The sequence below is a fragment of the Mesitornis unicolor genome, unplaced genomic scaffold, assembly GCF_000695765.1.
Source record: "Mesitornis unicolor isolate BGI_N332 unplaced genomic scaffold, ASM69576v1 scaffold4390, whole genome shotgun sequence".
In the NCBI taxonomy this organism is placed as follows: Eukaryota; Metazoa; Chordata; class Aves; order Mesitornithiformes; family Mesitornithidae; genus Mesitornis; species Mesitornis unicolor.
The window spans coordinates 1-17,126 of record NW_010157429.1 but is presented as its reverse complement, the minus strand read 5'-3'; the positions used below and the strand labels follow the sequence as shown (position 1 = coordinate 17,126).

The 17,126-nt window shown below is 43.5% G+C and overlaps 1 protein-coding gene across 1 annotated transcript; it reads right to left on the bottom strand.

The window, feature by feature from the left end:
- Positions 1-6,238: 6,238 nt before the first annotated feature.
- On the bottom strand, positions 6,239-16,876 carry LOC104537149 (adenylate cyclase type 5-like; the record flags this gene model as incomplete). Its single annotated transcript, XM_010179955.1, has 7 exons — positions 6,239-6,420; positions 7,213-7,417; positions 7,752-8,015; positions 9,607-9,739; positions 10,297-10,323; positions 14,225-14,400; positions 16,712-16,876. Coding segments are annotated over 7 exons (1,152 nt in total), but the record flags the coding sequence as incomplete, so codon positions are not given.
- Positions 16,877-17,126: the final 250 nt, after the last annotated feature.

Genomic DNA, 17,126 nt, shown 5'->3' with positions numbered 1-17,126 from the left:
TTTTTTCAGGTAAAAACAGCTGAACCGCCCTTTTTCAACCTGCATCCCAAGCTATGTCTCCCTGCCAGCCTTTAAACTCCAAACTAGAAGTGATAGTGCCCTGAGGAGCAGGGCGGGAAGGTTGACAGACTAAAAATACTTGGCTCTGGGCATAGTTGTTGTCCAGATGTTGCTGTCCATGTATGTTATGCAATGCACAGATGGCGAGGCCAGACATACAGGCAGTGCAGGGGACACATGTAAGAAATTTGGTGCGTCTCAAATGTATCCTTTTATTAAGTGCAGGCAAACACTCAATGGAGGCAGCTTTGCATCGAGGAGAAGTGACTAAACACCTTAAAAATTCATCAAAGTGCTTTCTGGGTGGAAAAAAAGATGAATTTAAGGAAAACTGTTAAGCCCGTCAGTGTGCACACAGCAATTCCAATGAGAGGGCACAGCACCGGAGGCTACTGGCTTTCCTCCCCTTGGGAATACCCTTGTCCAGATGGTTTCAGAAACTGCTTTACATCAGATTTTTTTTTGAACCGCTGTCTGTATGATTATGTAGGGGAACACCTCCAGTATTAATTAATTCTTCACCACATCTCTTACAGACTGACAATTTTAAGTAAGTACTTCATGGCTATTTCTTAACGCAGCTGTGTTCTCACTACACATATAAAATCCCTCCTAAGAGGTAACAGATTGCAAGTCATTCAGTTTTTTCTTGCTTGTGTCATGTCTCCTGAACTAAAAAAGTTGAAAGTTTGGTGCTTTTTGTTTCTCAGTCATAGTTCAGGCAGAAAATGCTGCACCTGCAACACTTTATTCCTTGTGTTCCTTGAAGAGGACAAGTACCGAGGTACCTGGGGAATTCTCTGGCAAAGGTGATGTACTTTTTAAAATACCCATAACTTTTTTTTCGAAATAGGATATTAAAAAAAATTCTTTTTTTTTTTTTTTTTTTTTTAATTTTGTAAAAAGGGTATTTAAAAAAAATTTTTTTTTTTTTTTTTTTTTTTTAAGCTATTCAGTTATACCAATGTATTTAACCACGGTGCCACAAGGAGGCTTGTCAGCTATCCTGGACTAACATTTCAAGGCAAGTGGGTGCATGGGAGGGATGCAGGGGATGTTTGCTGTGCAAACACGTCCCCGAGGCTCTGTACCTGGGGACTGCGCAGTGCCAGTGTGGTCCAAACCATCATCCATCGCGTTTCTGTGTGCAAAATCAGCATCTCCTACACAACTTAGGCCTGATCTCTTTGCTAGCCAGGTGCAGCTACAATAAAACAGAGACACTTCAACAGTGAAACAGTGTTTAATATAGTTAAATTACTTAAATAAATTTCAATTTCCATGGGAAATCATAACTGTACCCATTTTTGCAAGAACCGGAGTAAAGAGTGTGTGAATACCCCTTGAAATGATCATGACACACTGTCAACAATCACAGCTAGAGATACCGGGGACTTGAAATTTCATTGACAACCAACTTTGTCAGATGAATCAAAAGTTAAGACAACTACAGACTTCCGTCAAGCAGAAAGCCAACCTAAAAACCGAATGTATGGAATGAAGGGAATGAGACTCAGTGACAGACGGGGTAAAAGGCATGGAAGGTGGAGGCGGGGGAGAAAGGCATAACAGCATGAGGCAACTTAAGTATTTTGCAAACCAGGAGAGATGTAAAGGAGCAAAAGTATAGTACAAGGGCAGACTTGGCAGTTTTACAGAAGTCAATATACTATACTTTTCAGAGATGTTTCCTAGTGGAAGGGGGAAGGAAAGGGGCGATGCCATTTAAGCTCACGTTTAAATGGCTTAATGCTCGGGTCATGCTTAGCAATATGGCAAATTAATTAAGACAGGCCCATGGAGTATTACTTATCCTCGTCGAGTAGGAAAAAATATATCACCACCACCATAGTGCAATCATGAAGCTGTTAGTACTACAGTAATTCTGCCCTGAGAAGAGTGGAAAAGGACTGTATTAAATGTCAAAAGATTGGAGTCATTTTTAGTGCTAGCCAAATTCAATATCAAAATTCTCCCCTCATAGAATATAAAAAATATAGCTTTTTTAAAATTCTGTTCTCTTTTTTTAATAAAATATCAAGGGATTTTTCTTTAGTAGTTAAAAAAGGTACATAAATGATAACAGTGAACTATTCATAAACCCCCCACTAGCGATACAGACGTCTAACACAATGTCAATGGCACTGTATTTGTAGGTTGACCACCTCGTGCACACATTTGCCATCATAGCCTTTTTTGAAGATCATCTAATTCCTGAAAATTGAACATCTGTGACTCAGTTAAAGTAAGTGCCAACTACAGGAAAGTCAACTCGATGCTGCAGTCTGTAGTTCCTTGTAATGTCAAATGGCAGTTACAGTATCAGACAGCTCTGGTATCAGCAGGATTCTATTAAGACCATCTACGAAAAAGAAGTTTTGTCAAGAAAAGTTCAAATGAGCCTAGTTTTTTTCTCTTCTCAGAAGAGCTCTTCTTACAGTTAGTTAGAAGATTTGCTTAGAGCTCTTTTGAACAGGTTTGACTGATACCGTCTCAGTAGCTAAAACTCAAAGGTCCTGTTTCCATTTGTTAAAGACGTCACCCTCCGCTTGGATGCTGCACGGAACAACTGTGTGACTACCTTGTTTTGTTTTTTCCTCTTCCTTGGGGTTGTAGACTTTTCTGGATTTTCATTTTTAAATGCATCTGATTCAGCCTGGAAACTCACCTGTTTGTTGTTGGTTGATTGTATAATGATAATCTGAAAACTGCCAAGTCTGTGTTCAGAGTATTCTGCACAAAAAAATTTACACACAAAGTCTAAAAGTTATATACACCTGCCGCCACACCTTGGTGTGGACAGCCTGCCTTCTAATTTATAGATAATTTACAAAATATAGAATTTGGTATATCTGTTAGATCTCCATGTTTTCAATATTACAAAATAAAAAATTAAAAAAAAACCAAAACCAACAAATTTCAGGGGAGCTCCCCCCACAAAGTGTCTCTAGTTTACATCTAGTCTTTCCCATGTAAACTGATATATACCAAAGAAGAGCACAGAAGACTTTTCAATAAATATGGTTGTAGAGCTGTCTGTCTTTATCGCGAGCTTCCCCTTCATCAGATGTGCCAGCCCCACTCAGAAGAGCAGTCATTTAGCCACGGAGAAGAAGGGAAAAGAGGGGGCCAGGGCTAGAACGTCTTTTCACATGAAAGCATTACTGATGCCCTTCTAAAAGGCCTTTTTGTGTGCTGCAATGGTGGGTGTCAATTTTGAAAGCCCATTCAAAACAGCGAATAAAAGCACAGTGGTACACCTCAAATAGCTGGCAGTATGGGATAGAAATGTTATGGGAGTGCAAATCCATTCCAAAATAATGCTTTCTAGTGAATCATACATTCCTTCAACCAAGTAAGTGTTGTGTAAATTAATACTTCAATAGCTTCTTATCCTGTTGCAGCAGCCTTTTTAAAAATTCCAAATTCATGTCTCAGCTGTGAGCTCTGTAGTACATATCTTTGGTCGACTTAGCACTTGGCCAGGAACAACTCCAAGGTGGTTTCTCTCGTTTGCCTTTCATGAGGGATGGTCAAAGAGTTTGCTGATGCCAGCTCTGGAGTGTGACATTTCAGCTGTGCCGCACTTTCAGCTTCTCTGCCAAAAACTGATTCTTCTCAGATTCACAACCATCTCGTGTGATCTCTGAGTGATGCTGCAATCGGTGTTAAATAGTCGGAGGCCCTCCATTTAGAAAGTAGGTGGTCATTTCTCCTTTGCCTTTGACCTTAATGACCCCTCGCTTTTCCAACTGATAGTTGTAGGCTGCTAAAACGTTGTACATGTCTGTGGTCACCTGCAGAAGAAACAAGAGTAAGCATATGCTTGCCATGCTTTCCACACAGGCTTTTCATTCACTTCTGGGGTAATCCATGGACAAAATTAAAGTAGGATCAATTATTTTATTTCTAAGTAAGTCGACTTTTGAGTATCAGTAACTAACTAGAAGTTTGGCACAAGCTGCAGAACACACACACAGCCTTTAGAAACTGAGAAACTACAGTGGTCGCACACAGTACACAACTCGGGGAGAACCACATTTTTCCAGGAGGTCACAGGATAAAAATAAAGAAATGAGTCACATTTTTAAAGCCGCACCTGGCAGTTCAAGACACACAGATGCATTCATTGTATCACTGAAGTGGTAGGAAAACAGGTAAAAATATTTTTAAAGTCCTTGAAAATGACTAAAGAATTACACAGTGGACATGTAATTTAGAAGGAGTCCTTTAGGTGTTTATTTTTATGGAGGAGAAGGTAGCAGGCAATGTGAAAGACTGAACAAATGGAATTACCTAGCCAGCATCCAAATTCTCTTGGCAGATGCCATACAAAAATCATCACTTGTGCTGTAGAATAACAGGAGCCTGAACAGAAGAGTTCCTGAGATATTTATTTACTACAATGTATTTCCTCACCCTTTTTCAGGTGGCTTTAAATACTGCTACTTCTGGCTTCCTGTTGCTATATAATTTCTCTGCTGATTTGCCTTACTAGAATAAAAATTGTTTGCAGATTGTCTTGTAGGAAAGTTTAAAGGGTGTTGGATAAATATTGATGCAGTTAACCGACAGCTTAATTGGAAAGAAACAGCATGGCTTCCCCTCCTGGACTTTACATCAGTTCCTCTAAACAGTTTTACATCGCTTTAGTACTTTCCCAAGGAATGACAATCTGTTACTCTGGACATGGGCTCAGTGAAAGCAGGAGAGTGGAACTGAACCACTGGAAAGATCACCATCTGAAGGGTGAGAAGATGTTTGATTACAAGACGGTTCCCATTAACCCCTTAAGCCTTCTTCTTTCTCTAATTATATATTCCCATCCTGCTGATGCTTGGATCCTTGTTAGCATCACAACACACACAGCATTGTGAAGAGAGAAGTGAATTACAGAAATATGTATCTGAATTGAGTCCTTGGGAAATAAAACAACCTACAGTTGCATGTAGCTGAAAAGCAAAGCTGGCAGCATGAGTAAGTGAGCATGAGGGATCAGTACTGGGCTCAGTTCTATTCAACATCTTTATTGATGACCTGGATGAGGGGGTTGAGTCTACCCTTTGTAAATTTGCAGATGACACCAAACTGGGGGGGGAGTGTCGGTCTGCTGGAGAGTAGGAAGAAGCTGCAGAGGTACCTGGACAGGCTGGGTCAATGGGCAGAGGCCAACAGTATGAAGTGTAACAAGACCAAGTGCAGGGTCCTACACTTCGGCCACAATAACCCCATGCAGCACTACAGACTGGGGGAAGAGTGACTGGAGAACAGCCCAGCAGAGGGACCTGGCAGTACTGGTTGACAATCGATTGAACATGAGCCAGCAGTGTGCCCAGGTGGCGCCGAAGGCCAATGGCATCCTGGCCTGTATCAGGAATAGTGTGGCCAGCAGCAGCAGGGATGTAATTCTGCCCTTGTACTCAGCACTGGTGAGGCCTCACCTCGAGTGCTGTGTACAGTTCTCGGCCCCTCACTTCAAGAAGGATATTGAGGTGCTAGAGTGGGTCCAGAGGAGAGCAACGAGGCTGGTGAAGGGACTAGAGAGAAAGTCTTATAATGAGAGGCTAAGGGAGCTGGAGTTGTTCAGCCTGGAGAAGAGGAGACTCAGGGGGGACCTTATCACTCTCTTCAAGTACCTGAAGGGAGGTTGTAGTCAGGTGGGGGTCGGGCTCTTTTCCCAGGCAACTGGTGACAAGATGAGAGGGCATGGCCTGAAGCTGCACCAGGGGAGGTTTAGGCTGGATATTAGAAAGCACTTTCTGATGGAGAGGGTGATCAGGCATTGGAATGGACTGCCCAGGGAGGTGCTAAAGGCAAGGCTGGATGTGGCACTTAGTGCCATGGTCTAGCTGATGTGGTAGTGTTAGGTCATAGGCTGGACTTGATCTCAGAGGTCTTTTCCAGCCCCAATAATTCTGTGATTCTGTGATCACAGCAGGACTGTCCTGCCAGTGCAAATGAGGCACTCAGGGATGGAAACTCAGCTCAGCACTTCCACCCAGAACTAAACTGCCTATTTTTGAGCCAAGTTTGCAGAGCTGGTCAAGATTAAAACATCAACATCAAAACCTGATGTTACCACTAGCATTCCCCAGCTGGCTTTTCTTTCAGTACTGTGTAACTAAACATGTGGCATGAAGAAATAAAATTAAACCAAAATTCCAATTCCAATTAAGTTTCAAAACCTGTAAGCAGCACAGGGCTGGCAATCTAAATTTTCTGGTGAATTCCTTACCTGAATCCTGTCTGGCACACCTGTACTGTCCATTCGGCTGGCTACATTCACCGTGTTGCCCCATATGTCATACTGGGGTTTGCGTGCTCCTATGACCCCAGCTACGACAGGACCAATATTGAGGCCTGGAAGGAGAGGAGAAATCCCACAATGCTCAGATCCATCACATGTGAACCACATAAAGCTTGAGGAAAGTTATTTTTCAGACAGCAAAAAACATCCTGAGGGTCATTGGTCCTAGCTGTGCTTTACCCTGACATGTAACGCTACGGCCAAACTGTGGGGAAAGAAACTTTCAAAGAAAAGTTGGCTCCTCTGATCCATTATGACTATCTGACTGGCAGCACAGGCTGGATCTGCTCAATCCAGAGGTAATTTCCAGTACCAGCTAACAGGATAAGGCTATCTGGCTGCCAAGCAAACTGTTCACTTGGAAGTCAGCACACAGATGCTTCAATGTTGGGCAGCCGCAAAGCAGCAGTCTGGTGGCCTTCCACTTGACATTCTTGCATTTTTTCTCCTTTTCTTTTTCTACTTCTTTTTATTCCCTGACTCAACAGACAATTTAATGTACACAAATGGCAGAGTCTGGGATCCTGGGAGGTGTGAGCAGGGCAAAATGAACCCAAGCTCAACCACCATGTGAGACTGTGCTGTGGTAAGAGCTTCCCCGTGCCTAGGTTGGTTGCCCAACTGCTCCTAATTCTCCAGGGAGGTTCGGTAATAATGCTGCTGCCTGAACAAAACTGCCCTGATGTTTCAGAGAGGCCAAAGAAGTTATTTTTGCTGTCACCAGGCAGAAGACAATTAACATCACTGCATAGCCAAGGTAACACCCATTGTTTTTACTCTCCATAAAATCCCCAGCTTGGAGTCAGCACTACTGATAATTAATCCTGTAAACACAGTGACATTACCTATCTTCATTTGGAAGTTGTTGAATGAATGCTCATTAATGTATTTCATTTGGTCCATTAACCTCATGGCAAAATCAGCCAGAGCTTTGATATGTGTCTTCCCTTCCTTGTCGTAAGTGGAATCATTGAGGCCTGACGCAGCCATGTATGTACTGCCAATGGTCTTGATCTTCTCCAACTGCCGAAATTGGTCTTCGCTTATTATCTGTTTCACAAAAGAAAAGTAAAGGAAGTGAATAAACCTTGACAAACACATACATGCTGGTAACATCCTTGTCATGTGTTCTCCCTTAGTGCAAGCACTTGGAAGTACTAAACAGAGCCTTCACTACTCAAAGTATAGAAGAAAGGGGATTAGCTATTTGGAGGAGTGAAAAGGGAATAAAAGGTATTTTTAATGTGAAAAAAGAGAAAGACTTCTAGAGCACAGAGAAATGGGACAAGGATTCAATGAGCCACCTTCCTGCAGGATCTCAGCAAAGCCCAAATAACCTCACTGATTCAGTTCACTCTGTCCACCCAGATTTTATGTGACTTACTTCATCAAAATCAGCAATGATCTCATTGAGCAGTCTCAGGCACTCCACCCCTTCATTGTTGGCCTCCAGCTCCACATAAAACTCTGAGAAGTTGCTTATGGAGGCGAACATGACAGCCACGCACTCGCAGGACTGGTAATACAGTTCGTCATTTCGCCGCTCCTGAGCCAAGAAATGGGCTGCCACGTCCTTTGGCAAAATGTTGTGGAGGAGGCGTCTGTTATAGGCCTGCAGATCCTCCATTCCTTCTTTCTCTTCAGTGGCCTAGTTTAGGAGGGGAGACAGTGATGTGCTTACTCTTTTGGTAACTGCTCAGGGGGAGGGAGGGAGCTGAAAATGCACTTGCAGGCAGGACCGAAATGGAAGAAAGGGGGAAACTGCAAAGGAGGGCAGAACCAGAGAGATGCAGAAACTTGTGTTGTGCAGTGGAAGATGGTCTGTCTCTTTGTGTGCAAATATGTATGTAAAAGCAGGCACAGAATAACACCAAAATCCAATGTTGTTATATTTCTGGGTCCTGAATTGGGTAACCTGTGCAAGGTCTGTTCCTTCTGGGGCACTTCACCACCATCCTTCCAAGCATTGCCATGTAAAGTACCAACGAATGTACTCCTTCTATGACCAGGTGACGTGCTCAGTGGATGAGGGAAAGGCTGTGGATGTTGTCTACTTGGACTTTAAGAAAGCCTTTGACACTGGATGGCTGAGCACAGAGAGTTGTGGTGAACAGAATTAAATCCAGTTGGTGACCAGTCACAAGGGGTGTTCCCCAGGGCTCTGTTTTGGGGCCAGTCCTGTTTAACATCTTTATCAATGATCTGGGTGAGGGGATTGAGTGCTCCCTCAGTGAGTCTGCAGATGATAACAAATTGGGTGGGAGTACTGATCTTCTTGAGGGTAGGAAGGCTCTGCAGAGGGACCTGGACAGGCCGGATCAATGGGCCAAGGTCAATTGTGCGAGGTTTTAAAAGGCCAAGTACTGAGTCCTGCACTTGGGTCACAACAACCCCATGCAGCGCTACAGGCTTGGGGAAGGATGTCTGGAAAGCTGCCAGGCAGAAAAGGACCTGGGGGTGCTGCGACTGACAGTGACTGAACATGAGCCAGCAGTGTGCCCAGGTGGCCAAGAAGGCCAACAGCATCCTGGCCTGCATCAGAAATAGTGTGGTCAGCAGGAGTAGGGAAGTGATCGTGCCCCTGAACGCGGCACTGGTGAGGCTGCACCTTGAGTGCTGTGTTCAGTTTTGGGTCCTGCACTACAAGAATGGCACTGAAGCACTGGAGTGTGTGCCCAGAGAAGGGCAAGGAAGCTGATGAAGGGTCTGGAGAACAAATCTTACGAGGAGCAGCTGAGGGAGTTGGGATTGCTTAGTTTGGAGGAGACTGAGGGGAGACCTTATCGCTCTCTACAACTACCTGAAAGGAGGTTGTCGTGCAGTGGGTGTTGGTCTCTTCTCCCAAGTAACTAGCAATAGAATGAAAGGAAATGGCCTCAAGTTGAGCCAGGAGAGGGTTCAATTGGATATTAGGAAAAATTTATTTACTGAAAGAGTGGTCAAGCATTGGAACAGGCTGCCCAGGGAAGTGGTGGAGTCGCCATCCCTGGAGGTGTTCAAAAAATGTGTAGATGTGGCACTTTGAGACATGGTTTAGTGGGCACGGTGGTGTTGGGTTGACAGTTGGACTTGATGATCTTAGAGGTCTTTTCCAACCTTAGTGATTCTATGAAAGAAGAGCAGAGCAGTGTGCCCAGTTATATGCCAGATCCAGATTAAATTTAAAGGCACTTTATAACACTCCTCAACTTGACAGCGAATAGCCCAGTATTCCTCCAATGCAGGAAACAGCCACTAACCTGGAGTTTCCAGAGGAAATCAAGCCTTGCAGTGGATTCCATTTGCTGGGCATGCAAGTACAGTGCCAGGACAAAGACAGTAATGATGACAGGGGTCACAACCTTCAGCGCGACTCGCGTCATTACTGGAGAGCTGCAGCCAATGAAAGAGCAGAATTTCCCAGTTAGGTCCAGCATGGAGGAACACAGCTTAGCCACGCTCCCCAGTTCTCCCTTTGAGGCTAACTAACCTCTGAAGAAAAGGCTTTTTTCCTTCCTCCCACAGAGCACACCTTGGTAAAGGGATGAACAATAACTGCAAAAAGCCAAGGACTTTGGCTCATACGTGCTGGTTTCTACAGCAGCATTCTGACACTGAAAATTTAATCCAACCTCTTAAAAAGGGTTAACATCAATATAAAAGCCATTTTTTAGAGAATGGCCATACATGCCCAGCCACCACTATACTTGGCAAAACCAAAATGCCGACAGTTCTTCAGATTGTATTCACTGTGTCTCCTGTTCTACACTTAATATTTCTCTAACTAGTCACTTCTTAATGGCCTTTATTTTGCAAGTATTCAATAAGCTCAAAAGAGCACTGAGACACATTCCCAATCCTTCTGACAAGCAAGCAAATAAAAACTTAAAGCTGAATTACAGACTTATACAGAAAACCCCCTAAAAATCTTTCATGCCACAGTGACTCACCATATCAATGTTGCATTTGCAGACATGCTGAAAAAAAAACACAAACAGAAGGTTAGTAGAGTGGCTCCCTCCAGCACTCCAGCACTCGTCCTTCTGTACATTATTCAACAGCACCTCTGCAATGTGGCATCTCTAACACTGTGTGGGGCTATAGCCCTTTTAAAGCAGAAAACTACAAAAACATTGGGGGGGTGGGGGGGGGAAGAAAAGGTCTACACAGCTACACTCAAAGATCCAGGGTGATGGTGCAACATGGTTAATGTGGTTAAACTATCTAAGAAGCATTAGGAGTCAGAGAATCATTAGGGATTTTAATGTCAGTGTGGGATGCTTAGCAACGGCTTGTGCATCCGTCACTACTTCATTAGGTCAGGCTGGAAAAATCTGGGCTAATATCTTGTAAGGGATAGCTCCTCTCCTCATTTACTGTAATGTGGAGATGCGCTTAATTCCTTTAACTCCAGCACTTCTCCCATCTTCTGCAAGTTGCTCACCTCCAGTGCTGTGCCTAGCTATGTGTACCACACATGAGTACACTGAAGAAAACTCTTCTGTAGATTGCTATTACTGTTCACAACACTGCAAAGTACTTGTGTGGAGCAGAGCTGCTGGAGAAGATGGAGGGGGTGCTTGCCTTAAAGTGAAAGGATGGGAAGGAGCTTTCTGGTAGGCAGTAGTTGGCTGAGTTCCTGACTGATGGATTGCTTAATGCTGCTGGGTTTCTTCTGGAGTGTGGGTGGAGTATTAGGGGGCTACGAACCGTGACATGGATCTTTTAAAACGCTATTTAAATTGAAAGAATGAGATCAGTGGTGAAATTACTGTAGTGTCATTGATGCAATTCCAGCCTTGCAGGCTACTAATGTGATACATGTTTAGCCTGAGAATCTCACAGCTGTCCCAAGAGCTTCAGGCTACAGTTTTCTGGGGCTGGGGGGGACCCCTTGCTATAGAATCAGACCTACAAAATAAAAACAACTGAGGGAGCCTAACTGGGCATAAAATTAAATAATAAAAGCATAGTGACTCTCTAACTTTGTTTGTTCCAAGATATTTTCTGCAGCTCTGAGCATGGAATTTCTTCCGACATGGATTTTGCAACCCACCATGGTGCTGCACAGCCGCTTGGCCAGCTCCAGCACTGAACGTGTGTGCTCGGATGTGGACCCAGTCTGGGAACTCTGGGGCCAGTGACTCCTACACTAAAGGTTGGATCTAGTTGGAAACACTTCTTCCTACATGCAGCATGGTTCCCCTGCTCCCCATACTCACTCCCTGACCAAAGGACTGACTGTCCCTCATTATCACTGTCTTATGATGGGAGCACGGCAGATCTGACCCTCTGTACTGGGGCTGCAGCTCACTGTGGGTGTTACGCTTACTCTAAAATCCTCAGCAGAGACTATGAAATGCAGCAAACCCAGTATTTACAGTAACACTGGATAAGTGAAAATGCCCAATGCAAGCAATAACGGCATTACATTGGCAGGCTGTTCCCCCATGGGACAGACATTTTCAGTAGAAGGTGGCTCTTTAATTACTGGAAAGTAACACCGACAGAAGTTGGCTAAATACACTCCTGCTCAAATCAAGCACACTTTTTTAGCAGGAAAGGTGGTTGATTTTGGAGACATCTCCCATAGGACAGGAGCATCTCCCTTCTCACAGCCACGATGCCAAGAACCCCCTAAATCACAAACCACAGCTCAAACAGAAATGATGGGCTTGATGAACTGGGAAAAGCTCTTTGGGGCCCACTGTGCAGGAACTCAACTTAGAAGCTCACATCGGTCCATTCCATCTTTAAAACCAATGCATGTGTTTTATCTTCTGCATAGAGAAAAAGGTAATGCAATAGTAGCTCTGTCCATCCAGTTACACTTCATGTGTTGCCACGCTGGTGTGTCGCTGCAGTCAAGTTTAGCAACTCCCAGAGCACTACAATCAGCCTTTCAGTTGCTTGCATGCTGGGTTGGTTTGTACACAGAAGTGTGAAGTGACATCTGCATCACTTCTAATTAGTCAGAGTACCATAATGGTTGCAGAGCAGACACTAATTATGTAGCTACAACAGGCACCCAATTAAAGTAGTATGAGGTCATGGTTGTTTTTTTTTTAGTATCAGCCGGACAATAAGGTACATCTCCGAACTATGTGCCACATGCTGAGCTCCCATCTCCCACAACACACAAACGGACTACCAGACACTGGGACAATAAATAGCTGTCCATGGAGCTCTCCAGACAAAAAAAAGAATCATTTAGTGAGAGATAATATAGCATCACAGAAAGCTATTTCTGGGAAAACATGCTAACCTGCTCCTCTTTATTACTGACATTTTGATTGTGAAGTGATGTAAAGTGTACTTCAAAGTGCTCTAATTTTGCTTAGTGCTTGAGTTACAAGAATGAAATGATATAAAATGTTTTTTTTTTAAAAATTGTGTTAGAAAATACTAAAGAGCTTCCACTGTTGAAGTACATAAAATCTGCAAAAAACAGGAGGGAAATCTCATTCTCCCCATACCCCCACAGAAAGCTCCATGGGGTTTCCTACAGAATTTCATTCACTTTAGTTAACAGAATAATTCCAGTGATTACTGACAATGGAAGTAAAAGCCATACCTCCATTAATCATTACTGTGAGCACAGGAATGCTAAAAATCATGGAATATTTATGTGAAGGACAGACAGAGCCAGGTGCATCCAGCTTGAAGGGGTTGATGACCATCAAGAAATCTGAGCAACTACACAAGCTATTTCATAACATACAAAAGAGCACTAGGAAGGACCATGGGAATCTTCTCAACCACCCTCCTGTCTCAACCACAGTTATGATCCTTGACAAATGCTCCACCTAAACTGGTGCCTTCTAGATCTGTGATTGTTCTTGGCTACTCTGGACTCTCCACTGTTGTGAACTGCCTTCTTGCCCCAAACTGGAGAACATTCCAGGTTAGTCCTTCCCATTCCTGAGTAGAGCAATGGTCTACTTCACAATTCTTACAGGCAACACTCCTTCTCATACACCTTAGCACCACGTTCAGCTTTAGACAATGTCATGGTTGTATTGACTCACATTCAAGTACAACTGTTGCCTATGAGGGAAAATCATCAAACCAAGTAGTTAATACAACGCTGCAACTCCCACTGAGAAATGAAGCCCATGGAGGAGGAAGGGTTTGTGGATGTGCTAAACTTCCCTCCCTAGTGTGATCTTCAGGAGAGGGTTAACTGTGTCAGTTGAAGGAGGTTGCCACCATGATTAATATGTGATCTGGTGATGACAAAGTACCTTTTGTAAGAAAAAAGGCAACCATCTATTCCCACTTAGCCCAGGCCCCTGTGATAGGAATCACGAGAAGACTGGCTGTCGTGCTCGCTTTTCAAATGTAGACGCGTGTCCAACAGCAACTAACAGGAGATTATCAGCCAAACACCAAACACCACCATTCCACCACCCCAACCTGGGTTTGACATACCAGATGTCCAGACATGTCAGTAGTTCATTATGATGTCCCTGAGCCAGCTCAAGTTTGTTGGAGTTTTCTTTTGCTTTTTTTGAGAAAAGACAGTTCTATATTGGGAGTGTAATACCAGAAGAAGTGAGAATGACTAACTACAGCTCCCCATTTCTAGAAGAAAAAGAAACACACGTCCACTCTGATTTCAGTTATATTTTCTTATTAATAGTTAGTTCATTAGTCAAGTTCCAGATTAAACAGATATTAAGTGGAACTGTGATCTCCTGTTCTTCAGAGGTGGGGAGCAGCATTGACAAAGCCTTTAGTTTACAGCCCTCCTTTCTCTGGTACCATGCACTTCTCTTGCTTGCACCGTGGCCTCAGCATGCCCATCCACCTAATGCCACACTGAAATCACTGGGTGAAAGAAATCAGATGAAGATTTCAGAAGTTAAAGGCACTTACTAGGTGTTAGCTGCAACCAGGAGATCTGCATTGTCAAAAAGGTTGACCCCTGGCACTTCCACAATGAGAACATATATAAATTCAATGATTAACATAAGGATCAGTTTTCCAATACAGCTGATCTGAAGGAACACAGAGCAGGCCAGGAGACTCAATAAGACACTGTAGGTAAAGTACTGTATAAAGACAAAAAGGGAAAAAAAAAACAGCAGAGAGATGAATGTCAGCTGGATAAATCAAAACTGAAAACAAAGGAAACTACACAAAGGGATAAAAGGGATTGGGAGTCATGTGGTTGAGCTGAACAAACATGTAAACCTGGGGCTGCCTGTGGGATCCTCCCATGTCACAGAGATCTAAGTGTTAAAAGTGAACTGATGGGAGAGGAAATTTCACATTTTTCATTAGGCATTATTTGCTTTACACTCAAGAGGCACAGGGCTCGCAGCTGGAGAGCCAAGGTTGTGGTGTAGGTTCACCCTGGACATGGTTACTTCATTAGCAGAAAGCATCATCCAGTTGTGCTGGAATACTTTGTGCTGTAAGGTAAAATTCTGGTCTTGAATTTACATATCTGCACAATACACAGGACCAAGGGTATTAGCAATTCATACCACCAGCACTTAGAGATATCCACTTGAGGCCAACTGGGAAGTATTGCTCCTGCTGATGTGATACACTGAATCCACTGGCAAAATATAGGCTGGACACGCTTCTCCCAGTGCTCAACACCATGATATTTTTTTTTGCCAGCAGTTGCAGAAGAAGAGCACGCACGCGTGGTAGTGGAGCCCTGTGGTAGTGGAGCCCTCTGCCACACCTGGGTGCTGGCCCAGCCTCCATGACATTGCTACTCCAGGGTAACCAAGGTACGAACTTCTGCCAAGCTGAGGGTTGAAAGTTTAGCTTGCCAGTGCTTTCAGATGTGATTGCAGAATGTAGGTGCCATTTATGGCTCCTGGGAAAGCTAGCATGGATGTATAACAAAGAGAGTTATGTTATTCAGCTCATCACTCTCCTGCCATCAAATTTGTGAAGCTTGAAGTTTCCACTCTGTGCAGACAGGCCTATATCTAGCAGAAAAACTGTATCAGATGTCTGAGGCAATTCATCCTTTTGGTTAAAAGCAAGTCTTAGTTGAAGCAGAAATACACTCATGTTCTGAGCTCATTTATTAATAGTTCACCATTGATATATTAAATTTGAGAAAATAACTTGTACAGCTTGTTACTTGACTCTTCAGTACTAGAAAATGGGTGGATGTTCCCTGTGGCTAACAGGTAGGATCCCACCATCTCCTGAAAGCCCACGGAGAGCAACAGACAACACCTGTACCAGATCAAACATCTGCCCTGCAGAGTGCAGGGGAGGGACTCCTCACTTCTTAGCCCACTAACCAGCAGAACCTGACTCAACACTGCCATAGGATACTCAACATGTAAAATGGTTGTGCCTCATTGCTTAAAATCCCTCTCTGTCCTGAACTCCTGAGAACCTCATGATAGGCACAGACTATTTCTAGTCCTCCACTGTGCCACATTTTGCTCCTGGGTCTTCCTATGGACATACTGAGAGCCTTTGCAAAGTTGAAAGTCACAGCAATGGTGGTCTCAGAAACCTCACTGGATCAGATAGGGACCATATTCCTGTTAGCTTAAATGGAAACAGGTTCAGTTGGATACCAGGGCTTTCAGTAACACTTTGGACATCTGGATGATAACAGATCAGCCATAAATCTGCCAGGTCCCCATAAACCCAGAAGATCTTAACATAAATTTTACCTCCATCCTAGCCAGATTTTTTTCCTTTTCAGTTCCAGTAATGAACACACACAATTGCTGAAAGCTACAAATTCACAGAAAGGTCTTGAATAGCTATGCAAAAATATGATTTTGTTGGCAAAGTATTCTACCAGTGTGTAAAGTGTTTCTTCCCCATTAAAACGCTTTTTTTTAAAAAAGTTGTTCTGAAAAGGTAGGATTTGCATATACAAATTATATAGACCACTATCAGGACTGCTAACCTATCTGAGGCCAGAACCTACTATACCTAGTGAAAGAATAGATAGGCAAAGTTTTTCATCTGGACATAAAACAATGGAGAGAAGGGTTAAATCTGTGACTAGACACTGATTTTCACAGTGAACTGATTTTCAAGTTACACTGAGCATCCACAGACTCTTCTGAAATGACTTGCAGTTCTGCATGCTGTTATGGGCTTAATGAAGAAAGGCCATTTCTCCTGCTACAGGCAGGATCCAACAATTATAAAAGGCTACTGATTATTCAGCCCTGAGGGAACTTAAACATTGATGTGCACTCACGATAATAACGTGAGACACTTAAGTCTGTGCGTAGTAGCCTGTGTCAGACCTATAACGTCAGCCAGAAGCAACCTTGCTTTCCTATGAATCACTGAGATTTATCACATGAGTTTTACAGCCCCTTCTCAGATCAAGTTCTACAACCCATTTTTTTCAAGCGATACCTCTGGAAAGTTGCAGTTGGGCAAAGGACTGTCACAGAATCCCTGCAGGGTGCCCAGGCTGTAGCTGGAAGTCATGTTGCTGATAAGGCATGTGTCCACCTGGTCAGGAGTGATGTTGTATTCTGCAGCCATGCAGCTGGTGAGATTCACAGTGCTGCACGTGAACTGAAGAAAAAGATGGTATTAAACTCAAAGGCATACACAAGGAGAAACCAAATAGTTTCTATTGATTAAAAAGCCCCTCCAAAATGGATATAGCAAGGGATTAAGCAATGTGCAGAATGAAATCACCAGCTTATAGAATCATAGAACCATAGAATGTGTTGGGTGGAAGGGACCTTTAAAGGTCATCTGGTCCAATCTCCCTGCAGCGAGCAGGGACACCTTTAACTCGATCAGGTTGCTCAGAGCCCCA